This window comes from Carcharodon carcharias, chromosome 7 (assembly GCF_017639515.1).
Source record: "Carcharodon carcharias isolate sCarCar2 chromosome 7, sCarCar2.pri, whole genome shotgun sequence".
Classification (NCBI taxonomy): domain Eukaryota; kingdom Metazoa; phylum Chordata; class Chondrichthyes; order Lamniformes; family Lamnidae; genus Carcharodon; species Carcharodon carcharias.
In genome coordinates, this window is record NC_054473.1 from 9,600,456 (window position 1) to 9,617,960 (window position 17,505).

Genomic DNA, 17,505 nt, shown 5'->3' on the forward strand with positions numbered 1-17,505 from the left:
CAAGACCTTTCCATTATCTACAAGGCACAAGTCAGGAGTGTGATGAAATACTCTCCACTTGCCTGGATGAGTGCAGCTCCAACAACACTCAAGAAGCTTGACACCATCCAGGACAAAGCAGCCCCGCTTGATTGGCACCCCATCCACAAACATTCACGCCCTCCACCACCGACACACAGTAGCAGCAGTGTGTACCATCTACAATTTGCACTGCATAAACTCAACAAATCTCCTTAGGCAGCACACTCCAAACCCACGACCACTACCATCTAGAAGTTCACGAGCAGCCGATAGATGGGAACACCACCACCTGGACGTTCCTCTCCAAGTCACTCACCATCCTGACTAGGAAATATATCACCGTTCCTTCACTGTCGCTGGGTCAAAATCCTGGAACTCCTTTCCGAACAGCACTGTGGGTGTACCTACACCATGTGGACTGCAGCGGTTCAAGAAGGCCGCTCACCACCACCTTCTCAAGGGAATGGGAAACAAATGCTGGCCTGGCCAGCGAAACCTACATCCCATGAAAGTATAAAAAAATGAGTCAAATACTTAACACTTTTATTGAGATTTAAAGGAACGTAGACACAGGCAATGCACCTGGATACATTGCAATGTTTAGCTATAGAAGATCAACCTTGAGCTACAATTATGCAGCCTTTTCTTACAACTCATGCTGCAATCTTACCCCTTTCTATGTTCCACGATCTTGCTACCCTCGGCACCCACTCTTTATTTTGTGGTTCTATCATCCGTGAACCTAGAACTGCTGGAGTTTAGCTTAAGCGAAGGATGGAATCTGCCCCTAATAGGGCAGTACCACCAGTAAGCGACTCATTGAAATCAGAAGTTATCCAAAAATTGCCAGTGGCAGAACTCAGGTATTTTTATGCCACTAACAATTTGTATCAAGACCAGACTATAAAAGAGGATACAGAGGCACTGGAGAGGGACCAATGAAGAAATACAAGGAAGTACAAGGATGGTGGGCATGCATATCAGGAAACAGGCTGGGAGTCTTTTCTTTTGCAAGATAAGGCTGAGGGGTGATCCAATAGAGGCTTTTAAAACTATGAAAGGTTTTGATAGAGTGGATACATGGAGATTGTTTCCATATGAAGGGAGGAACATAACTGGAAGCCATCAATATAAGATAGTCACCAAGAAATCCTATAGGGAATTCAGAAGAACCTTCTTTATGCTATACGAGGCGAGAATGTGGAACTTACAGATAGTGGTCGATGGTCATCGTATAGATGCATTTAAGTGGAAGCTAGACAAGCATATGAGGGAGAAGGGAATCAAGGGTTACGATGATAGATTTAGATGAGGAAAGATGGAACGAAGATCGAGTGGAGCATAAACGCCAGCAAGGACGGGTTTGTCATGGCCTGTTTCTGTGCTGTGTTTCCTATGAGATGAGGTTGCCTCTAAAACATGCACAAATTGTGAGAAAGTTCACATCTAAAAGTGTTCAATAAGCATTGTCTAACCTGGAGGCCAGGCTATTTGTAAGCTGTTTGATGACTGCATTATCAGCACCTGGTAGCTTTTTAGCATGAGGGCTTAATACAAAATGGATCCCCAAACTTGCCAAATGATTCCCTCACTTGCTCTCGATTCCTTAGTCCCCGGATGATGTATGAACCTTGACATACAAACACTGCATGAGAGCCATCGCAATGGATTGCTGAACCATTTTTAAAATTCCTTCATAGGATGTGGGCATCGCTGGCAAGGCCAGTATTTGTTGCCCATCCCTAATGGCCCTTGAACTGAGTGGCTTGCTAGGCTATTTCAGAGGGGCAGTTAAGATCTGGATCTGGAGCTAAATAAGCATATGGGGCAGGAGGTGAATGTTATGCCGATACAGTTAGGTGAGAAAACAGAGGGGGAGGCATGAGTGGAGCATAATTGCTGGCATACACTGGTGGGGCCAAATGTCCTGTTTCTTTGCTGTATATTCAATATAAAGTTTAAAACATATTAAGGCTTCTATAAATTGTACTAATAATAAGCATCAGAAATTTACAGTAGGTATCAACCTTCTTCAAATGGAGAACATGTGCTTCTGTCAAAAGCTGCTAACAGTACTTCACCAAAATAAAGATGTATTCAAATCCTGAGTCCAATTGGACGGAGAGCAAACATGTGACAATTTCCAGGTTTGAGGTTAAAAGGAACCTTTGCTTCACCCCCACCATTGCACTTCTCAAGATTTAGACAACCTAAAATATCGATAGATTTAATGCAAAAGCTCTTCAATAAATAACATTCATCAAAGGATTTAAGGGTGGTGATAATTCTCCATAGGTAATCAGTTACTGATAGTCCCATGCCTCAGGTTAGATTTAAACCAAAAAATGTAAACTTGTTCTCCTGTCCTCTCCTGAAGGTGCTGGCTCATGCTGGTACCAGCTGTGACTCATTGGGCTGTATGCTCAACTCATCAGAAGGTTGTGGGTTCAAGCCCCACTCTGAGACATGAATACAGTTGGTTTTTCAGATGAGACGTTAAACCAAGACACTGTCAGCTCTCTCAGGTGGATGTAAGAGACCCCAAGGCCACTGTTTTGAAGAAGAGCAGGGGAGATATCCCCACTGTTAATATTTATCCCTCAACCAACATTCAATAAAACAGATCTTCTGGCCACTGATTTCATTGTTGTTTGTGTGAGGCTTACTGTGTGCAAATTGGTTGGCATGTTTCCTATATTGCAACAGTGGCCAGGAGTTTCTGGCCCCTCACACCAACAGGATCAGAAGGTGCCGCCGATGTGAACGGAGATTTCAGTGGCTCACTGGACCTGCCATGGGATGTGGGGAGGTGGGGGGGTGGGGTGGGGGTGCGGTGGGGGGGTGGGGGTTGTGGGATGGTGTGCTGGAAACTTCCAGCCAGTGACTACACTTCAAAACTACTTCATTGACTGTAAAACATTTTGGGGCTTCCTGAGCTGCTATATTAATGCACCTTCTTTCTTTCAAACTCATGTTGGGTTCCGATTGCATGGGCTCTGACCTCTTGGTCATGGGATGTCACGTATGAGTTTGAAGAGAATTTGCTACCCCAGAGGTTTGTGGATGCTTCATCGCTGAGTGCATTTAAGGCTGGGATAGACAGATTTTTGGTCTCTCTGGGAATTAAGGGATATGGGGAGTGGGTGGGTAAATGGAGTTGAAGCCCAAGATCAGCCATGATTGTATTGAATGGCATAACAGGCTCGATGGGCTGTGTGGTCTACTCCTGCTCCTATTTCTTGTATTCTTGTGAGTATTTGACTATATGTGGAAGAGGAAAAGGTGAAGGGGGAAGGAGAAGGAGATGGAATCACAGCCTACCTCAGTGCTGTCCTTTCTTAACAATCACACAAGCCTTCCTTCAAGGGAATGGGTAGAAAGGTGGAGTTGATGTAGAAAATCAGCCATGACCTTGAACTGAATGGCAGAGCTGGCTTGAAGGGCCAAATAGCCTAATCTCACACAGGGGCATAGGACTTAGGAGCAGGGGTAGACAATTCAGCCCTTTGAGCCTGCTCCACCATTCAATAAGATCATGGCTGATCTGGTTGTGGTCTCAACTCAACTTTCCTGTCTGCCCCCCCCATAACTCTTGACTCCCTTGTCTATCAAAAATCTATCAAACTCAGCTTTGAATAAATTCAATGACTCGGCTGCATTGCCTTCTGGGAAGAGAATTCCACAGACTAAGAACCTTCTGAGAGAAAAAAAATTCTCCTCATCTCTGTCTTGAAAGGGGTAACCTCTTATTCTTAAACTGTGTCCCCCTAGTTCTAGTCTCCCCCACAAATGGAAACATCTGCTCAGTACCCAGCCTAACAAGTCCCCTCAGTTTCAGTAAAATAACCCTGCTTATGTTCTCATGACAGCAGGTGATTAACAAGGATCCAGGCTGATTTGTTTCTCCCCATTCGGGCTGAGGTCAGATGTCCTTGAGAGTATTCCTTTAAACCAGGGTGATCAGTAGCTGGAAGGAGCGGCCAAGAGGGGAGGTTGATGACAACTGTAGAACCCAAATGCCACTTGTGCAACTGTGTTCAAAGATTGGCAAATTGGCTTGATAGCACATCAGGCGTATTTAGCACTGAAACAGCGAGGAATTAAAGTGCAAGGAAAATCAACCTTCCAAAGTGGTGATCAGCAGAATCACCTTCTCTCTCTCTTATTTCTGAGAAGGAAGAAAGACTTTCGTTTATATAGCACCTTCCACCAGGTGCCAAAGAATTCTACAGCCAATGAAATACTTTTCAAGTGGTGTAATATAGGAAATGCAGCCAATCTGCACATAGCAAGCTCCCACAAACAGTAGAGTGATAACAACCAGATAATCCATATCTAGTGATGTTGGTTATTAGTATTGGTCAAGGCATCCAGAAGTAGTCCCTCCGCTCTTCTTCAGAATGTGCCATTGGATGTTTTACATCCACCTCAGAGGACAGACGAGATCTCGGTTTGACATCTCATCTGTAAGACTGCATCTCCAATAGTACAGCGAGCTCTGTCCCGGTGTTGCCTGGGAGTTTCAGTGCTGTTTTTGTGTTTGAGGCTTTGGGATGGGGACTGGAACTCAGAAACCTAGGTGAGAGCGATACCCACTAAGCCAGAGCAGAGGTGAAAAAGCCAAAGCCCGTGTCATCCTTCCCTCACTGGTCCACCAAGTCGGGTGGTGGTGGAATAAGATCCCTAGGGTTGAGCCTTGCAACGAGACAGACACTGTAGCTGTCATGCATGAGGACTTCGTGGGCCACCACATTCCACTGATTCTCCCAAGGGTCCAATTCCAAGATGTCTTTGACGATGACTTCATGTCGATCTAAGCAGAGGAAGATAATGAAATACGATAGCTGTACAACGGCAAAAGGCTCTGCATTACAGGTTTAGGGACTTGCTTTCGGATTTTCTCTTGGGAACGATAGTTGTAATCATTCCCCTAAGCATTCTGAGCCTCTTAAATTTAGTTAAGTGTCTACATGGTCCAATATCTATTTGTACAAAAACATTACCCAAGACTCTCAGTGTTTCTGTTGCTGAAGAAATTATTTGTGCTTATCTGTGATGTTTTTCTAACCTCTAGACTTGACTATTCCTATGCTTTCCCGGCCTTTCACCTTACACCCATCATAAACCCGAGCTCATCCAAAATCTGCTGCCCATATCCCAAATTGCACCAAATTGTTTATCCATTAACCCCTGTGCTCCCTATTCTATGTAGCTCCTTGTCCACCAGTGCCATTGATTTTAAAATCCTTTCTTTCATATTCGAATCCCTCCATGGCCTTACCCCCTTCTCTACCTCTGGAATCTCTTCCTGCCCCACAACTATCCAAAATCCCTGAGCACCTCCAATTCTGGCCGCTCTTCTCAGTTTTAACCTCCTCATCATTGGTGGCCATGTCTTCAGTCTAAGCCCCAAGCTCCAGAATTCCCTCCATAAGCCCCTCTACCTCTCTCTCTCTGCCTTTAAGAGGCTGCTTAGGACCAGCCTGTTTGATCAAAGTGGTTGGCTCCTGTCCTGAAGTCTATTTCCCTGGCTCAGTGTCAGTTTTTGTATCTGATCAGCTCACAGTCAGCCAAGCAAATAACTCATTGAATCTTTTCCTACCTGCGCCACAAAATGCTCCGCAGACATACAGCTTGCCTTCCACCACCCCGGCATTCGTGGAGTTGGTTCGGAGTGTCAGAATTGGCATAGGCAAACGAGGTCCCTCCCTCCAGAAGTCTCCGTCTGGGTTGTAGATCTCCACAGTATCCAAACATTTCCTGGCCTGGCCTCGGTCAGTACCGCGGCAGCCTATCCCACCTTCAATTAAAGAATTATAAATTTCATGTAAAAATAGGAACATAATACTGCACAGAAGGAGGCCATTCGGCCTATAGAGTCTGTGTCAGCTCTTTTAAAGAGCAATTCAATTAGGTCCAAAACTTCTGGTCTCCAGATCTTCGGAGGCCAGATGTACAACTGTAGATGTGCTTTGGGAAGTGCTGACGTGTGGACATATGTGGGAATTGCCCAGGAAGTTTCAACTTCTATGGGCAATTCCCCTGCTCCAAGAAACCCTCTGTGATTGTCTCTTACTCTGGCTACTTAACTAAATACTTACCCAGAAAATGTTAGACAGATTAAAACCTAGTTAATACCTGGGTAACTGCACAATTGATCCCCCAATCACCCCCTGACCCTCCCCCCACGAACTACCCCCTGACCTCCTGGCTACTCACCCAACCCTTGATCTGATCACCTTCCCACCTACACTCCTGACCCAACCCAACCCAACCCATGTACCCACCGATCTGACCCAAGCATCCCTGACTACACCCCTGACTGCACCCTGTTCCGACCCAAATATCCCCTCCATCCTCCAGACCGCCCCAACTACCCTCCCGAACACCCGATTACCCCCGACCCAACCCGACTATCTACACATCCATCTACTGACTGCTCACTTGTTCTCTCACACCTACCCACTTACCCAACTCATACCTACTCACTTACCCACCTCACACGCTTACCCACCTACCCAACTACCCACCTAATGTGATACCCAGTTACCCACCTACTCCCCACCCAGTTACCCACCTTACACACTTATCCACTACCCAGTTACCCACCTACCCACCTTACCTACATACCCCCTACTCACTAATCCACATACCCACCCATGCACTCACCCACCTAAACACCTACCACCCCTACCCACCTCACCACTTACCCATTCACTCACTCACCCAGTTACCCATCCACTCACCCATTAACTAGCATCCATTCATTAACATTCAGACTGGACATTTAAACTTACCATACGACAGCTAGTAAAAAGAGGGGATGTCCTGACAGAGTCCCACACTGACAGAGTTCCTCGAGGGATGCTGGACTGTGCATTTCTATGGAATCCAGGCTCGGAAAACTCCAGTAGGAATGCGCAGCAGCATTGCATTGGCAGTGGCAATCCGACGATCCGTGTTGCTGCTTGGGAGATCCAGGCCTTAATCCCACTCCCCTGCTCCTTCCCTATATCTCTGCATTTTTTTCTCTTTCAGGTATTTATCCAATTCCCTTTTAAAAGCTACGATTGAATCTGTACCATCACCCTGTCAGGATCCCATACTACTTGTTGCAGAAAAAAAATTTCCCCTCATGTCACCTCTGTTTTTTTTTCCAGTCACCTTAAACCGGTGTCCTCAGGTTATCCACCCTTCAGCCATTGGAAACAGTTCCTCTTTATTTGCTCCACATTAAATGCTTCATGATTTTAAACATCTCTATCAATCAAATCCTCTTCAAAGATTTGTGTATACGCCTTCTTAAGCCCCACCTTATTTTACTTTCATGGGTTGTGGACGTTACCGGCAAGACCGGTGATTTGTTGCCCCTCACTAATTGCCTTTGAATTGAGTGACTTGCTAGACCATTGCAGAGGGCATTTAAGAATCAACCATATTGCTGTGGGCCTGGAGTCACATATAGGACAGACAGGGTAAGGATGGCAGATTTCCTTCTCTAAAGGACATTAGTGAACCAGATGAGCTTTTACAACAATCGATGTCAGGGTCACCATTACTGATTCTAGTTTTATATTCCTGATTTATTACTTGAATTCAAATTCCACCAACTGCCGTGATGGGACTTGAACACGTGTCCCTGGTGTTAAAGGGTTAACTCTCATAATAGCTACTGAGCATGTGCATAAGGAGTTATGTCCTAATGATGCTACTCACTGATAGAAGATGAGTGCGAAGCACCTCAGAGGGGACCTGTAGCTATGTCCTGATGTTCCCTAACCTTGTAAATAGTTAGTGATATAAGTAAAGGTATTTTGAATGCAAAACCATTGCCTTCAGCAAGATTGCTTCTGGAGTGAGAAACCAAGGGATCCTGAGATAAACCCACGATAACAGATGGTGGCAGCAGAGACTCTCCCCACAGAGGTAGGAGAAGCCCAAGGAGACAAACAGCAGTATAGAGTGAAGGACTTCAAGGTCAACCCAGCAACCACACTGGAGAGGAAAAATATGAGGATAGCTCAGCAATCAGCAAGACAAGCAGTGTGGGAAAAGGAACCTCGAACCAGGGTGAGAAATAGCTACTACCTCACCTCTCCCAAAAAGTAGAGGGCCACAGACATGCTGAGCAATGGCCAAAATTGGTGAGGGCATTTCACCTGGTACCGCAACGATTCAGGTCTTGTGAGTAAATATAACAAAGACCAATTAAAAATGACATCAGCACAATAGAGAGGGATGAACTAAGTTCAGGAAACCAGGATATAGAAGTGGTTTGGATAGAGATGAGGAATGATAAAGGCAAGAAGTCACTTGTGAGAGTGGTGTACAGTCTCCCTAACAGTAATCAAGAGGTAGGATTGAGTATCAAAGAAGAAATAGTGGGAGCTTGTCAGGAAGGTATGGGGATTATCATGGGGCATTTCAATTTACATATAGACTGGAATAATCAGATGGGCAAAGGTAGCATGATGCCGAATTCACAGAGTGTTTTCGGGGTAATTTCTTAGATCATCACGTTCTAGAGCCAACCAGGGAGCAGACTATACTAGACCTGATATTGTGCAATGAAATAGGATTAACTAATGATATCATAGTGAAGATGAAGGTAGCAGTGGTCATAATATGATTGAATTTTACATTCAGTTTGAAGGAGAGAAGAGGGGGTCCAAAATTAGTATTTTAAATTAAATAAGGGCAATCATGAGGGCATGAAATCAGAGCTAGCGAAAGTGAACTGGAAATTTAGGTTAAGTTTTAGGTCAATAGAGATGCAATGGCAGACATTGAATTCTACATTCAGTTTGAGGGAAACAAGAGTGGGTCTAAGATGAGTATTTTAAACTTAAATAAGAGCAACTATGAGGGCATGAAAGCAGATCTAGCAAAGGTGCACTGGAAATTTAGGTTAAGTGATAGGACAATAGAGATGGCAGGCACTTAAGAGGATATTTCAAGATGCAGAGAATAGATACTTTCCAACGAGAAAGCAAAATTCCATAGGGAGGACCCACCATCCATCATTAATGGAAAAAGTTAAAGATAGTATCAAACTTAAAGTAAAAGCATTTGGATGTGCAAAGATGGGTGGCAGGTCAGAAGACTGGACAGAATATAAAAAAACAGCAAAGTATGACTAAAAGATTAATACGGAGGGAAAAATCAGAGGATGAGAGAAAGCTAGATAAAAATATAAAGACAGATAGTATGAGTTTCTATAGATATTTAAAAAAGAAAAGAGTTAACAAAGTGAGTATTGGTTCTATAGAAAATGAGTCTGGGGAGTTAATAATGGAAAATAAGGAGATGGCAGATGAATTGAACAGATATTTTGCATCAAGCTTCATTATAGGAGATACAAGTAACATCCCAAAAGTAGCTGTAAATCAGGAATTGGAAGGGAGTGAGGAACTCAGGAAAATTACAATCACCAGGGAAGTGGTACGTGGCAAATTGTTGGAACTGTGTGCTGACCAGTCCCCAGGTCCTGATGGGCTTCATCCTAGGGTCTTCAAAAAGTGGCTAGTGAGATAGTTGATGTGTTGATTCTAATTTTCCAAAATTCATGACGTTCGGGAAAGGTTCCATTAGATTGGAAAATAGCTAATGTAACTCCTTTATTCAAAAAGGGAGGGAGACAGAAGGCAAGAAACTATAGGCCAGTCAGCTTAACAACTGTCATAGGGAAAATGTTAGAAGCTATTATCAAAGGCATTATAACAGGGCACTTAGATAAATTCAAGGTAATCAGGCAGAGTCAACATGGTTTTGTGAAATGGAAATCATGTTTAACCAATTTACTGGAGTGCTTTGAAGAAGTAACCGGTGTGGTGGATAAAGGCAATCCGGTGGATGTACTGTACTTAGTTTTTCAGAAGGCATTTGACAAGGTGCCTCATCAAATGTTATTGTGGAAAATAAAAGCTCATAGTGTAGGTGGTAACATATTGGCATGGATAGGAGATTAGAGGGTAGGCATAAACTGGTAATTTTCTGGTTGGGAGGATGCGATGAGTGGTGTGCAATAGGGATCAGTCTTGGGTCTCAACTCTTCACAATCTATTAAATGATTTGGATGAAGGGACCGACGTTATGCTTGCTAAATTTACTGATGACACAAAGATAGGAAAGGTAGTTGTGAAGAGGACATAAGGAGCCTACAAAAGGATATAGGTAGGTTAGGTGAGTGGTCAAAAACCCGGTAATTGGAGTATAAGGTGGGAAAATGTGAGGTTGTTCATTTTAGCCTTGGGAATACATTTGTACGGACTTGTTTGAATTCAAAGGGAAAGTATTTCTCATAGTGGTTGACTATTATTCCCGTGAGATAGAGATGCAAAAGCTACACAGCCTCACCTCTGAAGCCATTATTACCTCCTTGAAGACAATGTTCTTTACACACAGCATTCCGGACAGTGTCACCTCTATTACCTAAATGGTGAGAGATTGCAGAGCTCTGAAAGTCAGAGGGATCTGGGTGTCCTAGCGCATGAGTCACAAAAGGTTAGTATGCAGGTGCAGCAGGTAGTTATAATGTTGAGTATTGCTGCGAAAAAATACATTTTTTTGTTGAATTTTTCATCTTGCACTCATCACCCTTCCGCTGTTCCCAATGGGCAAGGTATGGGACGTACCCAACCAACTTGTGCTTGCAAAACTCAAAACACAGTGTCCAAAATTAGATGTGATTCCACAATTGGACAACATTTGCTAAATGATCCTCAGTGTGCTAAAAATTACACTGAGAACCAATTTAAGATTGTCAATTAGGTTTGCAATGTGGTGCATTTGTATGTACTGGAAGCTACATATACTAATACATAGGGCCCTGTTCTTTGCAGACAGAAGGAATATGTACACACATTGCACTTGCAAAGTAAGTGGTTCATTGCCCAGGGCAATATCTTGACCAGTCAGAGCCTGGTTTAAATTTCAAACAATGCTTGGTAGTTAACAGTCAGACACCATTAATTGTTGCATTCTCCATGGCAATGCCTCTACCAATCAGAGTCCAATTGCCAACCAATCAGTACCCTCTTCTCATACAGTACAAGTATGTTGTTTCCCCTGACATTGGTATTTTCTTGCAAATTGTGCTATTGAGTGCAAGATGAAAAGTTTCAATGAGAAATGTCTCCTTTTTCAGCAATATTCAAGTTCTGTACTACCGAATGACTATTTAATAGCATGATATCATTTATTGCAAGGGGAATTGAATGCAAGAGTAGGGAGGTTATGCTTCAGTTATACAGGGCTTTGGTGAGACTACAGTTGGAGTGCCGTGTACAGTACTGGTCTCCTTATTTAAGGAAGGATGTAAATGCATTGCAAGCAGTTTAAAGAAGGTTTACTAGATTAATACCTGGAATGAGTGGGTTGTCTTATGAGGAAAGGTTGGATAGACTAGGCCTGTATCCGCTGGAGTTTGCAAGAGTAAGAGGCGACTTGATTGAAACATATAAGATCTTGAGGGGTCTTGACTGGGTGGATGTGGAGAGGGTGTTTCCTCTTGTGGGAGAATCCAGGACTAGGGGCTCACTGTTTAAAAATAAGGGGTCACCCATTTAAGACAGAGATGAAGAAACATTTTTTTCTCTCAGAGTGTTGTGAGAATTTGGAATTCTCTTTCTCGAAAAGTGGTTGAGGCAGATAGATTCTTGATAAGCAAGGGGGTGAAAGGTTATCAGGGGTAGGCAAGAATATGAAGTTGAGGTTAAAATTAGATCAGCCGTGATCTTATTGAATGGAGGAGCAGGCTCGAGGGGCCGAGTGGCCTACTCCCTCTCTTAATTCATATGTTCATATGTTAGCACTTCGTTATATGTTGTCGGGAGCATCACGGATGATGTGCTGACCAGGCGGGGGGCAGGGGGGGTGAATGAAAAGACAGTGTCCTACGAGGATGTCATCAGAGCCTTTAACTCACTTCAATCTCTGAAGAAATATTGTGATAGGGAGGGCAAAATTTAATCGATGTAGTTGAACAAACATGAAGGGGTCAATTTATTCATCAACCAATTGTACATGCATCTCTCTGATGCCGCAAAGGCTTGGAAACACTCATTGGTGAATTGTGGCCCATTGTCAGAGGTGACACTATCCGGCATGCTGTGTGTAAAGAACATCCTCTTCAAGGAGGTAATAATGGCTTCAGAGGTGAGGCTGTGTGGCTTTTACATCTCTATCTCGCGAGAATAATAATCAACCACTATGAGAAATACTTTCCCTTTGAATTCAAACAAGTCCGTACAAATGTATTCCCAAGGGCTGGATGGGAAGGAGGAGGGCAGAAGTAGCTCTTTCTGTTTCTGTCTGTGAATGGTGCAGATGATGCAGTTGGAGACCATCTCTTGGCCACCATATGGAACGTTGTGCCCTGGCCCGACAATTGGTAATACCTTGGTGAATCTTCTGGAGGACCTCTGGATGCGGAGAGCCCATGGTTAAACCAATCGTTCATTGTATGCCGGGAGGTAATTTGGAGCTATTCTATGTGATAACGTTGTTCAAAGTATTGCCTCAGTATAGGTTTGCTTGGAATGTACTGTGGCCATCTGTCCGGGCAGTACGTGTAAGTCTGGTTGCACTTTTCATCTTGTCTCGCTGCTGAACGAAATTCTTGCAACTTGTAGTCTGTTACCGACAAGTATTGATTTGTCAAAGTCACAAGGGCTTCAACTTCCTCAATGAAGGCTTTATCTTCCTGTTGATCTCACCAAATTTGATAAGAATGTTCAGAGTTATGTAGGCGTTTCTGCTCAACAAAGAGAGCATTCTCGATTCTGGATAACAAATGATGTTTCAGAAATATCCCTCTCTTTATAGTGTTCTATCAAGCTGACCTTTAACATTTAGCTTGATTCCACCTGGACCTTGGAGTTGAACAGACGAAGGCTGCAGAGTTCTTTTGTTCAGCCATGAAACTGTATCTGGTAAAACTAAGAGTCCAGCTCCTGTGCCCAGTTTGAATTCAGTAGGATGTCCATTGAATTCAATGTTAGCACATCCAATGCTGGCTTTTATTTTCCTTTATTTCTCCTGGGAAGGTGATCTCCAGGTTGTCAAGGTCTTGAATTTCTTGAATGGACGTTCCTTTAATAGATTTCTCTTTTCGGTTTGTAAACACAGATTTCCTGAAATGGCAGGACCTTTAAAAAGGCTTCCCCCTTGCCACGCCCTTGGCTCTGCGGAATTTGGCCAGTGCGCTCTTCCTGCCTTTGGACCTTCCTCTTGCCATAGTGGGAAAATTGGACAATGGCAGTTGGCACCTTCTCAGGATGGTTTCTTGGTCGATGCCTTCATTTACTTTTCTCTTTTACAACCCACAAACCGAACGATTTCACCGGGCTGTTCCTGTGGGATCCCCTCACACCCCGTACAAAGACTCTATTCTGACACCCGCCCTTCGGCCTGTCTGGCCTGCTGTACAGCTTTTACTAAAGTTGAATCTTCCTGAGACTGTGAAAAGTCAGAGAGGTTTTCATCGTAAACACCTCCAACTCTTCTATCTCTAGGGGCCTGAATTTTCCCTGAATTTCACTAGGTGCAGTAGTCGGTTTGGAAATCGACGCTTTTTCTGCCGGCTGCAACGATGGATTTTCACGCCACATTGTCCCCATCCCGCCTTATTAATTATGTATCCACGGGAAACCTGCCGGATCGCCGGCGAGCAGCCTCCGGTTCACCTGCCCCAATGTGACCTCACCGCTTCCTCACTCCGGGCACCATGTTTAAATGGACACAGCACACACAGTCCTTAATGCTTGCAGCCCAGGACCACTCGACTGAAGCGATGGCGCCAAAACGTAAGAAGAGGGCTGCCCTCCAGTTTGGTGATGCCGCACTTAAGCACCTGTTGGACATCGTGGAGGCCTACCATGATGTCCTTTACCCCTGCTCCAGCTGCAGGAGGGGCAGTAACATCACCAATCCGGCTTGAGAGGCAGAGGCAGTGGTGGTCAGTGCAAACGCTGCCCACCAGATGTTGGCCATCCACTGCAGAAAGAAGTTGAATGATCTCATCTGTTCCACCAGGGTAAGTCAGCCATCTAATCACTCTCAACTCACACACTCACAAGGCCCTCACACATCCACAAGGATCTCACTCACTGCCAGCTCAATGGATATCACCACTCCCTCTCTCACACACACCCTCACACCTCCACATGGCCTCATCACCTCTGCTGACCTCATCCTCATTTCGTCAACGGCTTCACAAACTACTCACAGATGCCAACCATCCTCCTCATCTGCCCTGCCATGCGTATTGCTTACACCCTCTCCATCGGTCTTTATGCAGGACAAGATTGCGCACAATAAAAGGGAGAGGTCCCAGTCCGGGGGTGGTGTGCTAAAACTCAGGGTCCTCAGTAACTTTGAGGACAGAGCCATCGAGCTGGTTGGAGATGATGCTGACCATTGCTGCGGTAACTGTGATGTCCGAGGCAATCACCCACGTGAGGATCCTGCACCAGATCATCCTTCTGTCACTGCTATTGTGAGTGCGCTGTTCTGTGTGTTTCTCGGATGCCACGCACTAGTAATGTTCACTTTCTCTCCTAGGCACATCTGCCCTCAGGCAACCAGGACTCTGGCTCCAGCCTCAAGAGCACCTCAGAAGAAGACCCTGAGGACAGCGCCTTAGATGACCCGTCACAGTGCTCATGCACATTCTCCGCCAGCGCAGTGACAGGCTCCTCAGTGGGACCTAGATCGAGAGCAGGCTCGGGGTCACAATCTGGTGAGCACAGCACACCGTCTGGTCCACAGCAGGCGGAGGCAGGGAATCCAAAGTCACTGGCACCCGAAGGGCTGCTGGAGACCATGATTCTGCTGAGTGCCAGTCAGATGACGAGCCTCTGGATTCGGTCCTAAATCAGTTGCTGGAGCCGCAGCGACCAGCTCAGGAAGGTCAGGAAAAGATGTCAGCTGCGCTCCTCAGATTGCAACAGACTTTGGAGGAGTCCATCCGCCTTCCATCTGAGGTGATAGCGCCAGCATGTCAAAGCACTGAGGTCAACACTGGCGGGATGGTGGCCACCATGGAGACCTTGGTCCAAGCTATCAGTCCTGCGCTGTTGAATGGGGTGAAATCCATCGCTGAAGCCATAGCTGGCCTTGAACAGTGCCAACACGAGTGGGGTGTGGGGCAGCTCGATCTCACTCCAGCTGCCCCTTCTCAAGGATTCAGCCAGGGTTCCTCTGGCGCCCTTAGGGAGGAGGACCAGCTGCTGAACACCCTGGGGCCATCCACCCAGTTGACTCCAGGAGTGTCCCACCGATCCATCTCCCCTCTGTGACCCCATCAGCTCCAGCTTCACAGGCATGGGAGGGTACACCTGCTTCAGAAGACGACACTCGAAGCAGTCTGGGACCCTCCAGGTCTCGGCCCTCCAGAGGATGCCCGCCAAGGTCATCACAGGCAACCGGGCCTAGCAGCCAGTAGGCCGCTCCCACCTCCACTGTGCATGTCAGGGAAGCACTAAGATGTAGCAGCAGCGTTAGGAGGAGTACAAAATATTAGGAGCACAACAGTGTTCACAAGATGTATATAATGTGCTCAACTGTAAATAGAATGTGACCCATTCCACATCTCTTATGTTTGCCTCCTTTTTATTAAGAGCTGTGTTGCAGTCAATCAGGTGACACACCATGGTCCGTCCCCCAATTATTGTAGATGTCACTGTCATGAGTATGTTGTATGTGTCGTCTCCTTACATTTCACCACAGTGTCTGACCTATTTCATATCAATTCAGATATCAGTGATGCCTCGTCTATAACGTTATCTGTGCTGGTGGAAGACATGTCGTTCACATGCTTTGCGGGGTTGTTGCATTTTCACTCTTGGCTGTGTGACGTAGGGGCAGAGGCGTTCTCCTACGGTGTATTCATGATTGAATTGTGAAGGTGTAGCGTAGAAGGACAGAAGTGTAACACATGGAGAAGGATGATATGTCCTGGAACTCCACACACTCCGTTGTCTTCCAGGGCTTCCATGCTATGAGCCCGCACTGCATGGAATTGTGTGTTCCTGTCTGGCAGACACACTTGCGACTTTCAGACTGTACATTAATACGTTGAGCAGTAAGTGTGAGTGAGAACCTTGCCAAGTTAATTCTACGAGACTCTGGCCCTTTCAGCCAAACTAATGTCCTGGTTCTCGAACTGACAGGTCTGGGCATCTCGCACCATGTAGTTGTCTGTGTTGTAGCCCACACGGCTCTTGTTTCAATGCACGGATACAGCGACGTGCATCCCCTCACCTGACTGCTAGTCCCGGCAACAAATGCTAATTCCAAATGGTCACATGTGGTGGGCCATGGATTTGTTGAGCGTGATCGGGAACCACCAGTGGTACCTTCAGACAATGTTGATGGGGAGAAATGCGTATCAGCAGCAAAGTACAGAAACTTAAGCTCAGTATTGAAAACCACACGTGACCCTGAGGGCTTCATGGTGTCAGACATTTTTCAATTCGCCAGGGTCTGAGCTGCCCATGAGGGCACAGTATCTGTGTTAAAGAGGAAGCACGTTAATGGCTGGCATGCGATTGTTTGAATGTCGTCATCCTCAGGCAGTCCACATCCATAGGAAGTTGAGGAAAAATGCAGGGCACCACCCCTGAGTGTGAGTGCCAGAGGTCAATGGGATTGAGAAGAAGGTGACAGGGAGGACTGACTCATCTGTACCTGGACTGAGATATGCCCAACCTCCTCAGCTGCCTTGGCCCAAGTCACACCCATTAATTGCACCATCGATGTTACTCAGAATGCATAGTCGCGTTGCTGGACATGGGTCGTCTTGAAGACTATCACCTACCAGCCCACTCACGATAGTGGATCAGCTCCAACATCATGTAGACTGCCTTCACAACTGGGAGGCTGCAGAGATGCTTGAAGAGTCAGCACCTTCGGACTTTTGATGGCAATATGCCCTCCTCCAGACAACGGCTCACCTCAGTGAGGAAGCATGCTCCCAAGGCTTCATCAACCTTCAAAGGATCAGGCCAAGGGGAGGCTGATGTGGGACCACTGACTCTCATTTTGAAGTGCATAGTTGAAAAGATAGGAGTCACAAAGCTCCTGTTCAGGTTGGCTCCTCATGTAGGTCATTTGTCCAAGAGGCTGCTCACTCCATCACGTCATCCTCCTCCTGGAACCTTATGGCCATGAGGCCCCCCTGTGCCTGCCTAACTTGCCTGGCCTGTGCTCTGGTGACTTCACCTGCAGCGTCGGCTTCCTTGAACTCATCGCTGTCACCCCCTTCGAGGCCCTCCTCATTGGAAGAGACGTGCAGCTCCTCCATCTCATCAGCTAGCATGTTGTCACCCCCTTTGCAGTGCCAGATTGTGTAGCATGCAGCAAACCATGATGATATGTGAGACCCTCTGGGGAATGTATGGAGCGCCTTGTTAGATTTGTCCAGGCACTGGGATCGCATCTTCAGCATCCCTATGGTGTGCTCGACTAATATCTGGGTAGTGG

General features: G+C 45.8%; 1 protein-coding gene across 1 annotated transcript in view; it reads right to left on the reverse strand.

Annotated features, from left to right (window-relative positions):
- The window catches only part of kbtbd12 (kelch repeat and BTB (POZ) domain containing 12), a 73,978-nt gene that overhangs the window by 16,117 nt on the left and 40,356 nt on the right, over positions 1–17,505 (reverse strand). The window contains exons 4-5 of the mRNA XM_041192409.1: positions 5,624–5,821; positions 4,618–4,834 (exon numbers count right to left, since the gene is read on the reverse strand). Coding sequence (XP_041048343.1) covers positions 4,665–4,834; positions 5,624–5,821 — 368 coding nt within the window. The 3' untranslated portion in view covers positions 4,618–4,664. The remainder of the gene's footprint in view (positions 1–4,617; positions 4,835–5,623; positions 5,822–17,505) is intronic.